The sequence below is a fragment of the Bombina bombina genome, chromosome 5 (genome assembly GCF_027579735.1).
Source record: "Bombina bombina isolate aBomBom1 chromosome 5, aBomBom1.pri, whole genome shotgun sequence".
NCBI classification, from domain to species: domain Eukaryota; kingdom Metazoa; phylum Chordata; class Amphibia; order Anura; family Bombinatoridae; genus Bombina; species Bombina bombina.
This window is the reverse complement of record NC_069503.1, coordinates 828902177-828919971: the sequence shown is the minus strand read 5'-3', so window position 1 is coordinate 828919971 and position 17795 is coordinate 828902177. Positions and strand designations below refer to the sequence as shown.

At 38.8% G+C, this 17795-nt stretch overlaps 1 protein-coding gene across 1 annotated transcript in view; it reads left to right on the top strand.

The window, feature by feature from the left end:
- The window catches only part of SMCHD1 (structural maintenance of chromosomes flexible hinge domain containing 1), a 1770687-nt gene that overhangs the window by 87207 nt on the left and 1665685 nt on the right, over positions 1 to 17795 (top strand). The window contains exon 3 of the mRNA XM_053715865.1: positions 3721 to 3882. Coding sequence (XP_053571840.1) covers positions 3721 to 3882 — 162 coding nt within the window. The remainder of the gene's footprint in view (positions 1 to 3720; positions 3883 to 17795) is intronic.

Below are 17795 nucleotides of genomic sequence, written 5' to 3'. Positions count from 1 at the left end.
GACGTCCAGGCTTTTTGTCAGGCTTTGGCCAGAATTAAGCCTGTGTTTAAAACTGTTGCTCCACCATGGAGTTTAAACCTTGTTCTTAATGTTTTACAGGGCGTTCCGTTTGAACCCCTTCATTCCATTGATATAAAGTTGTTATCTTGGAAAGTTCTATTTTTAATGGCTATTTCCTCGGCTCGAAGAGTCTCTGAATTATCAGCCTTACATTGTGATTCTCCTTATTTGATTTTTCATTCGGATAAGGTAGTCCTGCGTACTAAACCTGGGTTCTTACCTAAGGTAGTTACTAACAGGAATATCAATCAAGAGATTGTTGTTCCTTCCTTATGCCCAAATCTTTCTTCAAAGAAGGAACGTCTACTGCACAACCTGGATGTAGTCCGTGCTCTAAAATTTTACTTACAGGCAACTAAGGAATTTCGACAAACGTCTTCTCTGTTTGTCATTTACTCTGGGCAGAGGAGAGGTCAAAAAGCTTCCGCTACCTCTCTTTCTTTTTGGCTTCGTAGCATAATTCGTTTAGCTTATGAGACTGCTGGACAGCAGCCTCCTGAAAGAATTACAGCTCATTCTACTAGAGCTGTGGCTTCCACTTGGGCCTTCAAGAATGAGGCCTCTGTTGAACAGATTTGCAAGGCTGCAACTTGGTCTTCGCTTCATACTTTTTCCAAATTTTACAAATTTGACACTTTTGCTTCATCGGAGGCTATTTTTGGGAGAAAGGTTCTTCAGGCAGTGGTTCCTTCTGTATAAAGAGCCTGCCTATCCCTCCCGTCATCCGTGTACTTTTGCTTTGGTATTGGTATCCCAGAAGTAATGATGACCCGTGGACTGATCACACTTAACAGAAGAAAACATAATTTATGCTTACCTGATAAATTCCTTTCTTCTGTAGTGTGATCAGTCCACGGCCCGCCCTGTTTTTAAGGCAGGTAAATATTTTTTGATTTATACTCCAGTCACCACTTCACCCTTGGCTTTTCCTTTCTCGTTGGTCCTTGGTCGAATGACTGGGAGTGACGTAGAGGGGAGGAGCTATATGCAGCTCTGCTGGGTGAATCCTCTTGCACTTCCTGTTGGGGAGGAGTAATATCCCAGACGTAATGATGACCCGTGGACTGATCACACTACAGAAGAAAGGAATTTATCAGGTAAGCATAAATTATGTTTTTTTTCTTTCAGTTTTTCGCTTGAACACCTCCATTTGTTACTTTAAGGAGGTTTTAACTATCCTGGGCGACTCCGACACTACCGGTGTAATCTATCCTAGTGCGTCCAGTAAGTTATAAGGAATGGACCGCATTCCCTATATTTAAAAAGATGTTTCCCATAGCCGACTCAGCTAAGGAGGCTAGGCAAACATTCCCTAGGGTGGAAGGAGTAAGTTTCCAGCTTAGCTAAGAGAACTACTATACCCTTAGAGGATAGTCAGTTTTTCAAAGGTCCTATGGACAAAAATTAGAAAAGGGATGTACACCAGGGCTTACAATGGCAACCAGTTGTGTACTTTGCTACTGTCATTAGTGCAACGGCATATTGGTTTGATGCGTTGTCTGATGCTACTAAGTCAGAAACTCCCCTGGATAAAATCCAGGATAGGATAAAAGCTTTCAAATTGGCTAATTCCTTTATTTCAAATTCTTCCCTTCAAGTTATCAAACTGGGAGCATAGGTTTCAGGTTTCTCTGTTCCAGCTCACAGAGCCTTTTGGTTAGAGCCTTGTTCTATGGATGTATGCTCTAAGTCTAAGCTTTTAGTGATTCCTTACAAGGGGACGACCTTGTTGGGACCTGGCTTAACGGAAATAATCTCTTGAAATTTAAAGAATTTAAAAAAAAAAAGAGGAAAAAATCCAATTACCTGCTGTTGAATCAATGACCGTATGAAGGACATGCCCCCGATCCGGGATCGGATCTTGTAGGGGGCAGACTTTCCGTCTTCGCTCAGGCTTGGGTTTGAGATCAAAAGTTTTCCTCCCAGAGGCAGGTTTATGCTTTCAAGATTATCTGCAGATCAGACAAGAGGAGACATTCTTACACTGCGTAGGAGACCTCTCAGACCTGGGAGTGATTGTTCCAGTTCCAATTCAGGTACAGGGACTGGGTTTTTTATCCCAATCTGTTTGTGGTTCCCAAAAAAGGAGGGAACCTTCAGACCACTTTTCAGATCTCAAGAGTCTAAACAATGCTGCCTAGAGGTCTAGGAGGATGAGGGCGGCGGTTTCTCCTCTGTCGAGCATGGTGCGGATGTCGTCTTTGACAGCAAGGAGGGCAGTCTCAGTGCTGTGGTTGTTTATGAACCCGGATTGGGAGTGGTCCAGGGTGTGGTTGGCCTTAATGTGGTCAATAAGTTGCAAGTTGATGAACTTCTCTGACTTTGGCCGGGAAGGGGAGTAGAGAGATGAGGCAGTAGTTATTCGGGTCCGTGGGGTCTGCCGAGGGTTTCTTCAGCAGGGGTTTCATTTCCACGTGCTTCCAGACATCCGTGAAGGTGCCGGTTTTGATGGAGCAGTTGATGGTGCGGCGGAGTTCAGGAGCGATGGTGTTGCTTGCTTTGTTGAATATGTGATGGGGGCATGGGTCCGAGGTTGCGCCGGAGTGGATGGATATCATGATTCTGGGGTGTCCTCTGTGGTGAGGGGGCTCCAGATAGTCTGTGTGGGGGGGGGGGGATTTGGGTGTGGTGTAGGGGGCGGGTGGTGGAGGTTGAGTTATGATGTGTGAAATGCTTGTGCAATGCTGCCCCCTGCACATTTGCGGCCAATTGGCCTCTAGCAGGAGGTGTCAATCATACCGATTGTTTCGGATTGGGATGATTGCAGTCCGCCACCTAGAAGCTGGCAGACAAATTAAGGAGCAGCGGTCTTAACGACCGCTGCTTCTTAACTGCCGTTTTCCTGCGATCCGGAAACTATAGGCGGATAAAGCAACTTTTTGTATTTCATGATTATGTTACTGATTTTTATTTAGGAGAAAATAGATAGAGGGTGCCACATGGTGCAGATCATATGAGAGAACAAAGCAACAATATGATCAAAAGAATCCTACTCACAGATTGTGGCGCACAAAAGAGTGCAATAATCGCAGTCCGGAACCACACGTCGTCCGGTAGACCACAGTGGATAGGTGTAGCCGATGGAGGTCCTCGTCTCACCAGGGAGAGTCCAGGGATACTCAGAATAATGTAGTGGATGTGGATCTGGGCACCCAAAGATCCAACAAGGGGTCCAAAAGTGCTTGGGAAAGTGCCAAATGGGTGTATTAGGCCAAAGCCAAAAAAGAAGAGGTATAGTCTGAAGCAGATAGAGAGTCCAAAATATATATTTTTTTTAATAACAATAAAAACAACAGCAACGCGTTTCTCAGTGTAACACACTGTTTCATCAGGCTAACATTTTACCAAATATTGTTACCAAATATTGTTGCTATATTTATCTTTGTACAGTATCTTACCATCCACAGCATTTTTGGTAATAATTGTCTAAATTGTATTATATTTAGGATTTTATATTGTATCATATCTGCCCTAGGCGCCTCTTAGTAGTACTCTGGTGACGCCGGTGTCACTAGACGTACTAATTACTGATTTTTATTTATTTTTTTGCAAAGTTTTCAATAAACAGGTTGAGTAAAAAAAAAAAAAAGCCCCTGCGTTCTAATTAGCTATACAAATCTGTTCACATTGTCTTTAATATTTATTTATTTTGTTATTTAGATGCTGTAATTAAAGATGGCATCACTTTATATCTCCTTAAGTCTTCTGATCAATTACTGCTTTCATCAACAAAAGAGAAGATTAATTTTTTGCCACACTATGATACATTGGTTAAAAGTGGCATGTATGAATATTATGCTAGTGAAGGACAGAACCCCTTACGTAAGTATGCTTTTATTTGTTCATTTTTTAAAAATATTATTTTTTTTAATACATCCATACAAGAAGGTCTAGTAACCCTCCTACCGTAGATTTGCCCAGCAGTTCATGTTAACGCTCAGATTGCTCACCAGTAATGTAAAACACTGTGTACTCAACCCAATATTTACAGACGTTCAGCTCTTTGCAATGAGCAAATCCAACAAAAACAATTTAAATAGCTCAACACATCGAATGCTTCAAGTGGTTTCCCCAAATTCAACTGAAAATGCAACTTTTAATAAATTCTGCAGTCTCAAAATGATTCAATTACCTTTATGGCAAGCTTCTTTAGTACTTAGTAGAGCACCCTTTTTGCTGTTGAGACCTGAGAGATGCATAATCAATTCCTCCAAACGATTTGGAAAACAGCACACCTGTCCTTTGGCTTGTGGGGCACGGAACAAAGGACCTGCCACGTCCCAATGGTCATCCAAACAGCAAAAAAGGTTATTCTAGCCTCCAGAATTTAAAAATGACCTTTATTATTTCACATAGGGTCCATAGAAAAAGAAATATGTTTCAGACCTGCTATAGGTCCTTATTCATGTACACTTGAAAATACACAGATTAATGACCTTATATACCCTCACCTGTTACCTATTTTCATGTGAGCAACCGAGTTGCACAATAGTGACATCTTGTGGACATAGGTAATAACACATTCCAACTATGCTTATATTTTATATTTTAGATGGTCACATGAAAATAATCTTTACATAAAATTAAAACTGTAAAACATAAAACCCACATATACATTAAAAAAGAGGAATATTGCACAGTATTAGCAAGATTATCCCAAATAAGGAAAATAATGTATATCTATACTGACAAAATGGCAAAGTTAATAATGGCAAATTGTATTTAAAGAAACAGGTTCCAATCAAAATCCCTATTCATACCTTTAGGTATGAGGGCTTCTAATTTATATATCCAGAACATCTCTCTGATTTTCAAAAGGCGTTCCCTATCCCCACCTCTCCTTGGCCTATCCACCTGTTCTATAATTTGAAATCTTAGTTGGCTAATATTATGACCCATAGAGAGGAGCATCTTTGTTGTTACGTTTCATATTAGACTTATGTTCTGTTATCCTCTCCCTTACCTCTCTACAGGTCTCACCAATATAAATTAAGCCACACAAGCATTTGATAAGATAAATGGAATAAGTGGCCCTGCAAGTTAGGTATTTGTTTATATGGGACTTTTTCCCATTTATTGGGTGATGGAAATAATCTCCTTTTATCATTGAGCTGCAATGACTGCAGCTGAGACATGGTTAACACCCACCTCTTTTTGGACCTATTGTTCTCTGCATGCTTTGTGTGCTGCTACCTATGTCAGTATGAACTAACATGTCCTTAATAATCTGGTTCTTTCTATAAGCTACCATCGGATTTACTTTAAATTCATTTACCTGTGGATTGCAGTCTCTCAAAATATGCCAGTGTTTTCTTAGTATACCAGTTATTTTTTGTCTAAGTCTATTAAATTGGGTAACAAAGACAATTTGATTTAACTCCTGTTTTTTGTCCTTCTTAGTTTGTATTGTGTCATTAGTAATTCCATATTGAAGCAAATTATTTCTGTCTGTGCTCTTTATGTTGAGCTCTGTTTTTAGAAAACCACCCTCAACATACACATGTGTCCAAATATTCAATACCAATCTCACTCATATTCAGAGTAAACTTTAAACCTCTGACCGAATTGTTCAAATCTTGGACAAAAGACAATAGGCTACCAACGTCGCCCCCCCACACACCAAACACATCATCTATGTTCCTCCACCAGGAGGCACCATAGACTTGGAACAAGCTATGAGTGTATACAACGTGTTCCTCAAAGCTATTCATGAAAATGCTAACGTATTTGGGGGCGACGTTGGAGCCCATTGCATTCCCCTGTTTTTGCAAGTAATATGTATCCATAAACAAAAAATAATTATGATATAATATAATTGAGAGCAATTCAATCAGAAAACAGATCTCCCCTTCAGTGTAATTACTCTCAGATCTCAGAATATTTTCCACTGCTGAAATGCCACTTGTTTGTTTGATAGAAGTATATAAGCTTGAGACATCCAGTGAGAATAATATACATTTCTCCCCAATATAACCAAGATCTTTCAATTTTGATAGAAAATCATTCGTATCTTTAAAGGGACACTGAACCCAAATTTTTTCTTTCGTGATTCAGATAGAGCATGACATTTTAAGCAACTTTCTAATTTACTCCTATTATCACATTTTCTTTATTTGAAATGCAAGAATGTAAGTTTAGATGCCGGACCATTTTTGGTGAACAACCTGGGTTGTTCTTGCTGATTGGTGGATAAATTCATCTACCAATTAAAAAGTACTGTCCAGAGTACTGAACACAAAAAAATGTAGATGCCTTCTTTTTCAAATAAAGATAGCAAGGGAATGAAGAAAAATTGATAATAGGAGTAAATTAGAAAGTTGCTTAAAATTGCATGCTCTATCTGAATCACGAAATAAAAAAAATGGGTTCAGTGTCCCTTTAACATAAGATATAGTTTTTTTTTTTAATAAATGGCTGTAAGACTCTATCCAAAAAAATGGCAATAGATGAAAAAATAGACCCTATCCCTGCCACAATGGGGCATCCAGGTGGTTTTTCTTTTGCTTTATGTATTTTTGGTAATACATATAATACTGGTTTAATTGGATCAGTTACATACAGGGCATCTTTAAAACTTTCCGTTATTATTTCTTTTTGTACTGCTAATTTAAGAATGCTTTCAATTTCTTTATTGATCTGGGTAGTTGGATCCCTTGGCAATTCCTGATATACCTGATTATCTGATAGTTGTCTATTAATCTCCTCAATGTAATCTGATCTGTCCAGAACAATGGCTCCGCCTTTATCGGCCTCTTTTATAATAATCTTTGTTTTTCCTTAAAGCTTCAATTGCTATCTTATCTTTTTTGTTTTTTTTACCAGTTTCTTCTTCCTTTCCCTTTTAAAAAGGTTGTCAACCTCTCTCTGTACTAAATTCATATAGGTAGCTACACTATGAGTGGTAGAAGGTGTGAAAGTGCTTTTTTTTGGATATGCCATATTCTTTTGTATCTTTACATTTTATGGTATTACCCTTAGTGTTCGTTGTAGCGGTACTCCGCTAGGGGTCTCCCTTCTAGTGATGTCCAGTTCATGAACGAATCGTTCATTTGAACTGGATCTTTTCAGTGAACTGTATGAATCAGTTCACCAGACTGAACTGATTCGTTTCAAACAGTTCACTTCCTGAGTCTGCAGCAGCACTGGTAATACGATCCTAGAGTGAGTTCTGCTTCTGCCAACTCCTCCTTTGCATTGAATCACACAGCAGAATCGGACATCCTCACTCTAGAAGTGAACTGTTTGCAAACGAATCAGTGTACTGTTAACTAACTCCTTTGCAATGAATCATTCAGTTAACAGTACACTGATTCAAAGATACCCCTAACTGCACCTAAATTAACCCTTACAAAAGTAGCAGGTCTCAACCTTATATTTATAAACCATACAGAGTTTGGGTCTGATTAAATATTACTACTATTATCTCATTAACTTTAGTAAAAGTGACAATAGAATATGACCTTAGTTTCCTCCATAAAATTGTATTTTAAAAGTAGTAATGTTTAAACAGCCCCAAACTCTGTATGGCTTATAAATAAATATAAGGGTGAGACCTGCTGCTTCTCTAAGGGTTAATTTAAGGTGCAGTTTGGGGTATATTTGAAGCAGTGTACTGTTAACTGAATGATTCATTGCAAAGTAGTCAGTTAACAGTACACTGATTCAAATATACCCCAAAATGCACCTTAAATTAACCCTTAGAGAAGCAGCAGGTCTCACCCTTATATTTATTTATAAGCCATACAGAGTAGATATGCATATCTTAGGAAAATACATACAACACAGTACATAGAACAGAGTATACAGCATGCTCTGTTCTATGTTGTATGTATCTGTGAAGGAGCCAACGCTGCCTGTGAGGACTCAGGAGGAGCTGAACTGTCAGACACTGAATCATGAGTCATGATTCAAACATCGGATCAGCGGGCAGAGAGTCTGCAGTAAGAGAATCTGCAGCTCTGCATCACATGCTCAAGTGAACTGATGAATCGGTTCAGTTAATCGAACTGTCCGAAATGAACTGATTCATCTAAATGAACCGAACTTCCCATCACTACTCTGTAGCAGGTCATTCTTGCAGGGAAAAGTGCAGCCAGAATGCAGGGTCAGAACCTCTGCAACTGGTATAACTGAAAGAATCAGACAGGACTACCTGTTCCAGAAGGAACTACTTCAATGCTTTATTTTACCCAGGACTAGCTTTTACAAACACACCAGTAAGCTTATGGTGACACACACTCCATTAAACATAGGAAAACATAAAGAAAACAAGATACTAAGGGAATATAACTTTTTCCAACAGGATGGAGGATTCAGGTAGTTATAAACAGTAAAAATAACATTTATCTGCTGGTATTTTTGCCTATGCAAATATATGCAAATTAGTCATTACTTCTCCTGTGTCCATTTTGGTGGTGAGCTTGCAACCAATAGATGGCACTGTGTCACACATTGTCCATGTATGTGACTAGGGAACCGTCACATTCGTGTTTAATAAATACGTGTTATCTTTTTGCATAGAAAAATATATTTTCAATTTCCTAAAAAAACCTCTAAAGGTCCTGTTGTACCGTGAATTCATTACAAAAATTTTCCAAGCAATAAGATAAGCCCTTGTTTAAAGCTGCATCTTGGAAAATGTTTGCAATGAAACAAGGGCTTATCTTATTGCTTGGAAAAAGCCCTTGATAAGTTGCATCAGGTGTTCTTGAGACAACACCTGTTTCTTTTTTAAGACACGATGAGTCCACGGATCATCTTAAGTACTAATGGGATATTCACCTCCTGGTCAGCAGGAGGAGGCAAAGAGCACCACAGCAGAGCTGTTAAATAGCTCCTCCCCTCCCTCCCACTCCAGTCATTCTCTTTGCCTACGTTAGTGATAGGAAGAGGTAAAGTTAGGTGTTAGATTAGATTCTTCAATCAAGAGTTTATTATTTTTAAAGTAGTGCCAGAGTGTGCTGCTTTGTGCTAGGGTGTAGCCGTAGTCCATATCAGTCTCTACAGTAGAGCTTTTGGCGGCTTTAGAGCAATGGGAACTTGTGGGACATAATTCACTGCACCTCCCATATTTTGATGCTGCCCTGCCTCTGGAAAACCTGAGAGATTTTAACTCAGGACTTTCTCTTCATTCTCAGGTCCATGGGAGGGATAGGACCTCTTAAACCTGGAATCTGCCTTGCTGCCAGGCAGAAAATGAGGTAAGTGCTGATTTTTTTTTTCTGGGGGAATTGGAAAGTCTCAGAAATAAAGGAGGGCACTTCATTTATTTTATACATATGCCTCATTATTACTTTCATAATTTCCCCTTAGACATAGGGGACATTTGGGCAGTTTTGCAGCAGGCACTGGGGCTTCAGGAGTCTCAAACATAAAGGAGACTCTTTATTTACTTATACACAAGCCTCATGTTTATCACATAGTCTCCCCTTCGGCATAGGGGACATTTGGACAGTGTTGTAGACAGTGCTGGGACTTAATGGAAATGGAGTCTCAGAGATAAAGTAGACTCTTTATTTACTTGTGCATGGGACGAGATAAAGGAGACACTTTATTTCTTTGTACATGGGACACGCCTTATTGTTATTGCATAGTCTCCCCTTAGACATAGAGGACATTTGGGCGAGGAGTCAGTGTAGCAGCAGGCCCTGGGATTTATCGGGCAGCGTTGCAACAGTCACTGGGGCTTTTGTATTATTGCTATTATACTTCTCCCTGCGGGTTGGTAACTTTGGTGCCGACCGGGAATTTTTTTCTTAGCCACGCCCACAATGAGCGGAGAGTATTTACGCACCATTTTCACTCTGCTTCAGAAAATGCGGTGTTACAGCAGTGTTACAACTTTTAACTAGAGATGGAGCTTTACTCACTTCAGTGAGGTCTAGACTTTGCTCCCAGCGCCTTTACTGAGAAAACAATGGTGACCTGGAGATTACTTGGGTGACACCCACGAGGGGCGGAGTTGGTAAAAAAAAAAAAAAAAAAAAACGGGCCAATGTTTTCTTTCCTCCCTCCTGTCAGTTATGAGTATAAGCTAGGAGTGGAGGATGGCGCCGTATAGTAATCTCTTCCTTTCTGTCACTTCCGGTTATCGGAAGACACAAAGGATTTTCTGTCTTAAAGATTGTGCATCAGTCAGCGCTATTATGTGCTCAGTTTTTTTGGTATAGGCAGGCTGTCTGACACCTCAGTACCGTCCTTCAGAACAAGCTGAGATATTGATAGGGTTCTGTAATTCCCTCATACATCTTCAATGTTCGACCTAGGAAAATAAGGATGTTATTTTTTTATTTTTTTTTTACTTTATAGAGCCAGTGTCACTTGCTATATGTTGAGTTTTATTAGCAACTAAGTTTATGAACAGCAATGTTGACATACTAATGTACTTGCTTCTGCACACAGAAATAAGAAAATACTTTTTAAATTTTAAAGAGACAGTCACATGCAGTGCCCTGCGGTTCCTTGCAATTCCCATCTGGAATTGCTGCACAAGACATTGCTTCTTTAATGTCATGGCAATGTTTATGAACAGCAAGGTTGACATACTAATTTATTTGCTTCTGCACACAGAAATAAGAAATGACTTTTAAATTTTAAAGAGACAGTCACATGCAGTGCCCTGCGGTTCATTGCAATTCCCATCTGGAATAGCTGCACAAGACATTGCTTCTTTAATGTCATGGCGATGTCTATAAACAGCTATATTGGCATGCTAATTTAGCTTGCTTCTGCACACTGAAATAAGAAGTTACTTTTACAGTTTAAAGAGACAGTAACGTTTTTTTTATGTGTCAATTTTTAATACAATTTTTTTTTTACTTTTTTCTGAAATTACTCCTTCAAAGGTGTTTGCTGTTTAGGAGTCTGTGGAAGCTCACATGCAGTGCCCTGCATTTCCTCTCACACTCCACCTGGAGTTGCTCTGCATTTCATGCATTATATGTTTCTTTCATGTAATTGTCAAGAGTCTATGAGCTAGTGACGTATGGGATATACAATCCTACCAGGAGGGGCAAAGTTTCCCAAACCTCAAAAATGCCTATAAATACACCCCTCACCACACCCACAATTCAGTTTTACAAACTTTTCCTCCTATGGAGGTGGTGAAGTAAGTTTGTGCTAAGATTTCTACGTTGATATGTGCTTCTCAGCATTTTTGAAGCCCGTTTCTTCTCAGAGTACAGTGAATGTCAGAGGGATGTGAAGGGAGTATAACCTATTGAATGCAATGGTTTTCCTCATGGGGATCTATTTCATAGGTTCTCTGTTATCGGTCGTAGAGATTAATCTCCTACCTCCCTTTTCAGATCGACGATATACTCTCATATTCCATTACCTCTACTGATAACCGTTTCAGTACTGGTTTGGCTATCTGCTATATGTGGATGGTTGTCTTTTGGTAAGTATATTTTCATTACTTAAGACACTCTCAGCTATGGTTTGGCACTTTATGTATTTATATAAAGTTCTAAATATATGTATTGTACTTATATTTGCCATGATTCAGGTTTCAGTATATTTCCTTTTGCAGACTGTCAGTTTCATATCTGGGAAATGCATTTTTTAGAAATTTATTTCTTAACTGGGGTGTAGTCTTTTTTGCAATTGTCTGTCTTTTTTCAAATTCACCGGCAGAATTAGGCTTGCGAGGGCGCAAAATGCTAAAGTTTATTGCGTAATTCTTGGCGCAAAATTTTTTGGGCGCAAAGTTACGTTCGTTGACGCAATTAGTTATTTCAGGCATCTTAGTTGATGCCGGGTCCTTTCACAGGGTTGGGTCATCTATGACGCGAGTGTGTCGTTTCCGGACGTTTTTGGCGCCAAAAAATATTTTTCTGTTTCTTGTGCGTCATACTTGGCGCCAAATATTTTCATTATTATTTTTATTCCGTTTTGCCTCCTGCTTTTTTCTATGTCAGAGGGCTGTTCTGTTTGCATTTTTCCCATTCCTGAAACTGCCATATAAGGAAATTGATAATTTTGCTTTATATGTTTTTTTTTTTCTCTTACATTTGCAAGATGTCTCAATCTGATCCTGTCTCAGAATTCCCTGTTGGATCCCTGCTGCCAGATAACAGTTCTACCAAAGCTAAGTGCATTTGTTGTAAACTTGTGGTGATTATATCTCCAGCTGTGGTTTGTAATAGTTGTCATGATAAACTTTTACATGCAGAAAATATATCCATCAGTAGTAGTTCATTACCTGTTGCTGTTCCCTCAACATCTAATGCACAAGATATACCTGTAAATTTAAAATAATTTATTTCTGATTCTATTCAGAAGGCTTTGTCTGCCATTCCGCCTTCTAATAAGCGTTAACGGTCTTTTAAAACTTCTCATAAGGTTGATGAAATTTAAAATGACCAGCAACATACTGAATTATCCTTCTATGATGAGGATCTATCTGATTCAGAAGATCCTGCCTCAGATATTGACACTGATAAATCCTCTTATTTAAATTGGAGTATATTCGTTCTTTGTTAAAAGAAGTGTTGATTACATTGGATATGGAGGAAACTAGTCCTCTTGATATTAAAACTAGTAAACGTTTAAACTCTGTTTATAAACTTCCTTTGGTTATTCCAGAGGTTTTTCCAGTTCCTGATGCTATTTCTGATATGATTTCTAAGGAATGGAATAAGCCTGGTACTTCTTTTATTCCTTCTTCAAGGTTTAAAAAATGGTATCCTTTGCCATAAGTTAGATTGGAGTTTTGGGTAAAGATCCCCAAAGTTGATGGGGCTATCTCTACTCTTGCTAAATGTACTACTATTCCTACGGAAGATAGTACTTCTTTTAAAGATCCTTTAGATAGGAAACGTGAATCTTATCTAAGGAAAGCTTATATATATTCAGGTCATCTTATTAGGCCTGCAATTTCTTTGGTTGATGTTGCAGCTGCTTCAACTTTTTGGTTGGATACTTTAGCGCAACAAGTATCGGATCCTGATTTGTCTAGCATTGTTAAGTTGATTCAACATGCTAATAATTTCATTTGTGATGCCATTTTTGATTTTATCAGAATTTATGTTAAATCTATGTCTTTAGCTATTTTATCTAGAAGAGCTGTGTGGCTTAAATCTTGGAATGCTGATATGACTTCTAAGTCCAGATTGCTATCTCTTTCTTTCCAAGGTAATAAATGATTTGGTTCTCAGTTGGATTCAATAATTTCAACTGTTACTGGGGGGAAGGGAGTTTTTTTGCCTCAGGATAAAAAACCTAAGGGTAAATCTAAAGCTTTTAACCATTTTCGTTCCTTTCGACATAAGGAACAGAAACCTAATCCTTCCCCCAGGGAATCTGCTTCCAATTGGAAGCCTTCTTCAAATTGGAATAAATCCAAGCCATTTAAGAGATCAAAACCAGCCCCCAAGTCCACATGAAGGTGCGTCCCTCATTCCAGCTCAGCTGGTAGGGGGCAGATTAAAATGTTTCAGAGATGTTTGAATCAATTCGGTCCAAAATCATTGAATTCAGAGTATTGTCTCTCAGGGGTACAGAATAGGATTCAGAGTAAGACCGCCTGTGAGAAGATTTTCTCTCTCACGCATTCCGGTAAACCCAGTAAAGGCTCAGGCTTTTCCTGAAGTGTATTTCAGACCTGGAGTTGTCAGGGGTAATCATGCCAGTTCCGTTTCAGGAACAGGGTCTGGGGTTTTATTCATATCTATTTATTGTTCCAAAGAAAGAAAATGAATTCAGACCAGTTTTGGATATAAAGATTTTGAATTGATATGTAAGGGTACCAACTTTCAAAATGGTGACTATAAGGACTATTCTGCCTTTTGTTCAGCAAGGGTATTATATGTCCACAATAGACTTACAGGATGCATATCTTCATATTCTGATTCATCCAGATCACTATCAGTTCCTGAGATTCTCTTTTCTAGACAAGCATTACCAAATTTTTTGCTCCTCCTTTTTGGCCTAGCAACAGCTTCAAAAATTTTTTACTCTCTGTAATCAGAGAGCGGGGTGTGGTTATTTATTAATTTAAAATATCTTTACTTTCTACTAAATATAATTCTAAATTAGTCATCTCTATGGTAATACCACTAAACCAATACAAATAAGTTGTTAAATAAACTCCATGAGAGGGTCTCCATTTTTTTCCAAACAGTTTATTTGGAATCAATATATGTTAATAATAAGATAAATATTTACAGGTATATATACACATCTATTTTACAGCAACACAGTCCACCTTTAAGACAGGGCAACTTTACTACAATAACCCCAGTTTGTCCAACACTGCTAAAATAATCATAGGAATATACTTAGCCACATTTCTTCAGAGGGTTCACCATTGGCCATCTTTACAGCATGCCCAAGATAAGAAGAGAGAGAGAGAGTGCTCCAGCCTTCTATACCATAATTCAATAGGGAGTGGCCTATCAAATGCCTGTCAAAGGCCACTGGGAGTGTCTTTAGTTCAGAGAGAAAAGTGTAACTAGGGGGAAGGGATTTTAATAACAGCTAGGTCAGTAAGCTATGTCACAACATTCCCTCACTTTTTCTTCTCCTTTGTTGCCCCGTTTTCTAGTTATACCCACTAGTACAGAAGAACACAGTGGGAGCGAAAACCTTACAGGAAAAATTCTCCCACCATCCCTTAGGACTCGGCGATATGAGCTCTTCTGTTCTTTCCTAGGACTGTCAATTCCTAGTCTAACTTTATACAATTCATTAAATAAAATGCATTTAATATTATACATAGAAACACAAAATCCTATGATAAACCCCATTAGCAACATTTATACAATGGTCTTAAAAATTGGGAAAAATTAATGTGTGAGTGTGGGTACACTAGATGGGTATGCGTGTAGTAAAATATTTATTAATAAAGTGTGAATTGTGCCTGTAAAACAAAAGTTATAATGGTTCACTGAAGTTCTTTGTTGTCATCTTTTGGCATCTGGTCCTTGCTTTTGCTTTACCAATCGTCTCTCTTTGAACCACTTTGTTTTTTTCCAAGACCCTCAAAGGAATGAAAAGAGATTAAAACCAGGCATATATTTACTTCATACTACAACACTCCATCTGCAGTAGAAACCACATTCACAGTTATTAACTTCAAGTTGGGATGTGCCTCTATCATTGCATCATCCCACTTGCACCCTTACTTACACTTATGTTGCTTGTCCTATATTATTATTTACCCCTTTATGCTATATATATATATATATTATTTTGGCCTAATGCACCATTTTACATCTCCATTGTGATACGTTATACTTATTTAATTTGTCCAACGCCACCATCATAGCTTAGATCAGTCCTGAAGACACCTGAAAAACAACAATCTATACTGGAAGGAAAGGTGAGAAGCCTTCTATCTTCATTGGTTTTCTTCCTGCAAGATAAGACTTCAGACAGTTTACATAGAAATGTTATTGCATGTGGCCTCCCAAAACTAATCACAATGAAGGTATCTGTTATTGTTTTTTTAGAAAGAGAATGAATATTGGCATTTAAAACTTAATAATGAATGTTCAGTGAGCGTATCCAAATGCTGATTAAAATCCTCCACCCTTTGCATGTGAGTTTTGGTAGCTTTCTTTAGAATTCGTTCCATTTGTCTCTTTTCCTGCATCTTTTCAAAAACTAGTTGTACAGGGGTCCTTTTGTCCAACCCTGGCTTCTTTTTCTCCTCTTCATTTTTCGTGCTGGTCATAATTTGTTGCATCATTTTATCTTTCTCTTTGTCGTTTTTCTTCTTTTTCTTCCCCAGTCCCAGGTCCGCACTGCCCTTCAATTTCAAGGTTCCTTTCTGAACCGTCTCGTACTCCGATATCTTGGAACCCAACAAAACAGCTGGAAGTCTCTGTGCAAGCATCCTCTTTGCTAAAGTTTTGCGCATGCGCAACGTATTTCCTTATTTGGACAATATCTTGGTACTCGCTCAGTCTTTACGTTCTGCAGAATCTCACACGAATCAACTAGTGTTGTTTCTTCGAAGACATGGTTGGAGGATCAATTTACCAAAAAGTTCTTCAGACAAGGGTAACCTTTTTAGGTTTCCATATAGATTCAGTGTCCATGTCTCTTACAGACAAGAGCCGTTTGAAATTGGTTGCAGCCTGTCGGAACCTTCAGTCTCAGTCATTCCTTTCAGTAGCTATGTGCATGGAAGTTTTAGGTCTCATGACTGCAGCATCGGACGCGATCCCCTTTGCTTGTTTTCATATGAGACCTCTCCAGCTTTGTATGCTGAACCAATGGTGCAGGGATTATACAAGGATATCACAATTAATATCCTTATATCCCAATGTTCGACTTTCTCTGACTTGGTGGTTAGATCACCATCGTATAATTCTAGGGGCCTCTTACGTTCGTCCAACCTGGACTGTGATCACAACAGATGCAAGTCTTTCAGGTTGGGGAGCTGTTTGGGGATCTCTGACAGCACAAGGAGTGTGGAAATCTCAAGAGGCGAGATTACCAATCAATATTTTGGAACTCCGTGCGATTCTCAGGGCTCTTCAATTTTTGCCTCTGTTGAAGAGATAACCGTTCATTTGTTTTCAGACAGACAACGTCACAACTGTGGCATATGTCAATCATCAGGGTGGGACTCGCAGTCCTCAAGCTATGAAAAAAGTATCTCGGATACTTGTTTGGGCGGAATCCAGCTCCTGTCTAATTTCTGCGGTTCATATCACAGGTATAGACAATTGGAAAGCGGATTACCTCAGTCATCAGACTTTACATCCGGGAGAATGGTCTCTCCACCCAGATGTGTTTTCTCAAATTGTTCAGATGTGGGGACTTCCAGAAATAGATCTGATGGCATATCATCTAAACAAAAAACTTCCCAGCTACCTGTCCAGGTCTAGGGATCCTCAGGCGGAAGCAATGGATGCATTGACACTTCCTTGGTGTTATCAACCTGCTTATATTTTCCCGCCTCTAGTTCTTCTTCCAAGAGTGATCTCCAAGATCATCATGGAGCAATTGTTTGTGCTGCTGGTAGCTCCAGAATGGCCTCACAGGTTTTGGTATACAGATCTTGTTCGGATGTCCAGTTGCCAACCTTGGCCACTTCCACTAAGGTCAGACCTTCTATCTCAAGGTCCGTTTTTCCATCAGGATCTCAAATCATTAAATTTGAAGGTATGGGAATTGAACGCTTAGTGCTTAGTCATAGAGGTTTCTCTGACTCAGTGATTAATACTATGTTGCAGGCTTGTAAATCTGTTTCTAGAAAGATTTATTGTTGAGTTTGGAAGACTTACATTTCATGGTGTTCTTCTCATAAATTCTCTTGCCATTCTTTTAGAATAAATAGAATTTTACAGTTTCTTCAGGATGGTTTGGATAAAGGTTTGTCTGCAAGTTCCTTGAAAGGACAAATCTCTGCTCTTTCGGTTTTATTTCATAGAAAGATTGCTAAACTTCCTGATATTCATTGTTGGTTCAAGCCTGTCATTAAATCAATCTCTCCTCCTTGGAGTCTTAATTTAGTTTTGAAGGCTTTACAGGCTCTTCCGTTTGAGCCTATGCATTCTTTGGACATTAAACTACTTTCTTGGAAAGTATTGTTTCTTTTGGTCATCTCTTCTGCTAGAAGAGTTTCTGAATTATCCGCTCTCTCTTGTGAATCTCCTTTTCTGATTTTTTCATCAGGATAAGGCGGTTTTGCAGACTTCATTTAAATTCTTACCTAAGGTTGTGAATTCTAACAACATTAATAGAGAAATTGTTGTCCCTTCCTTGTGTCCTAATCCTAAGAA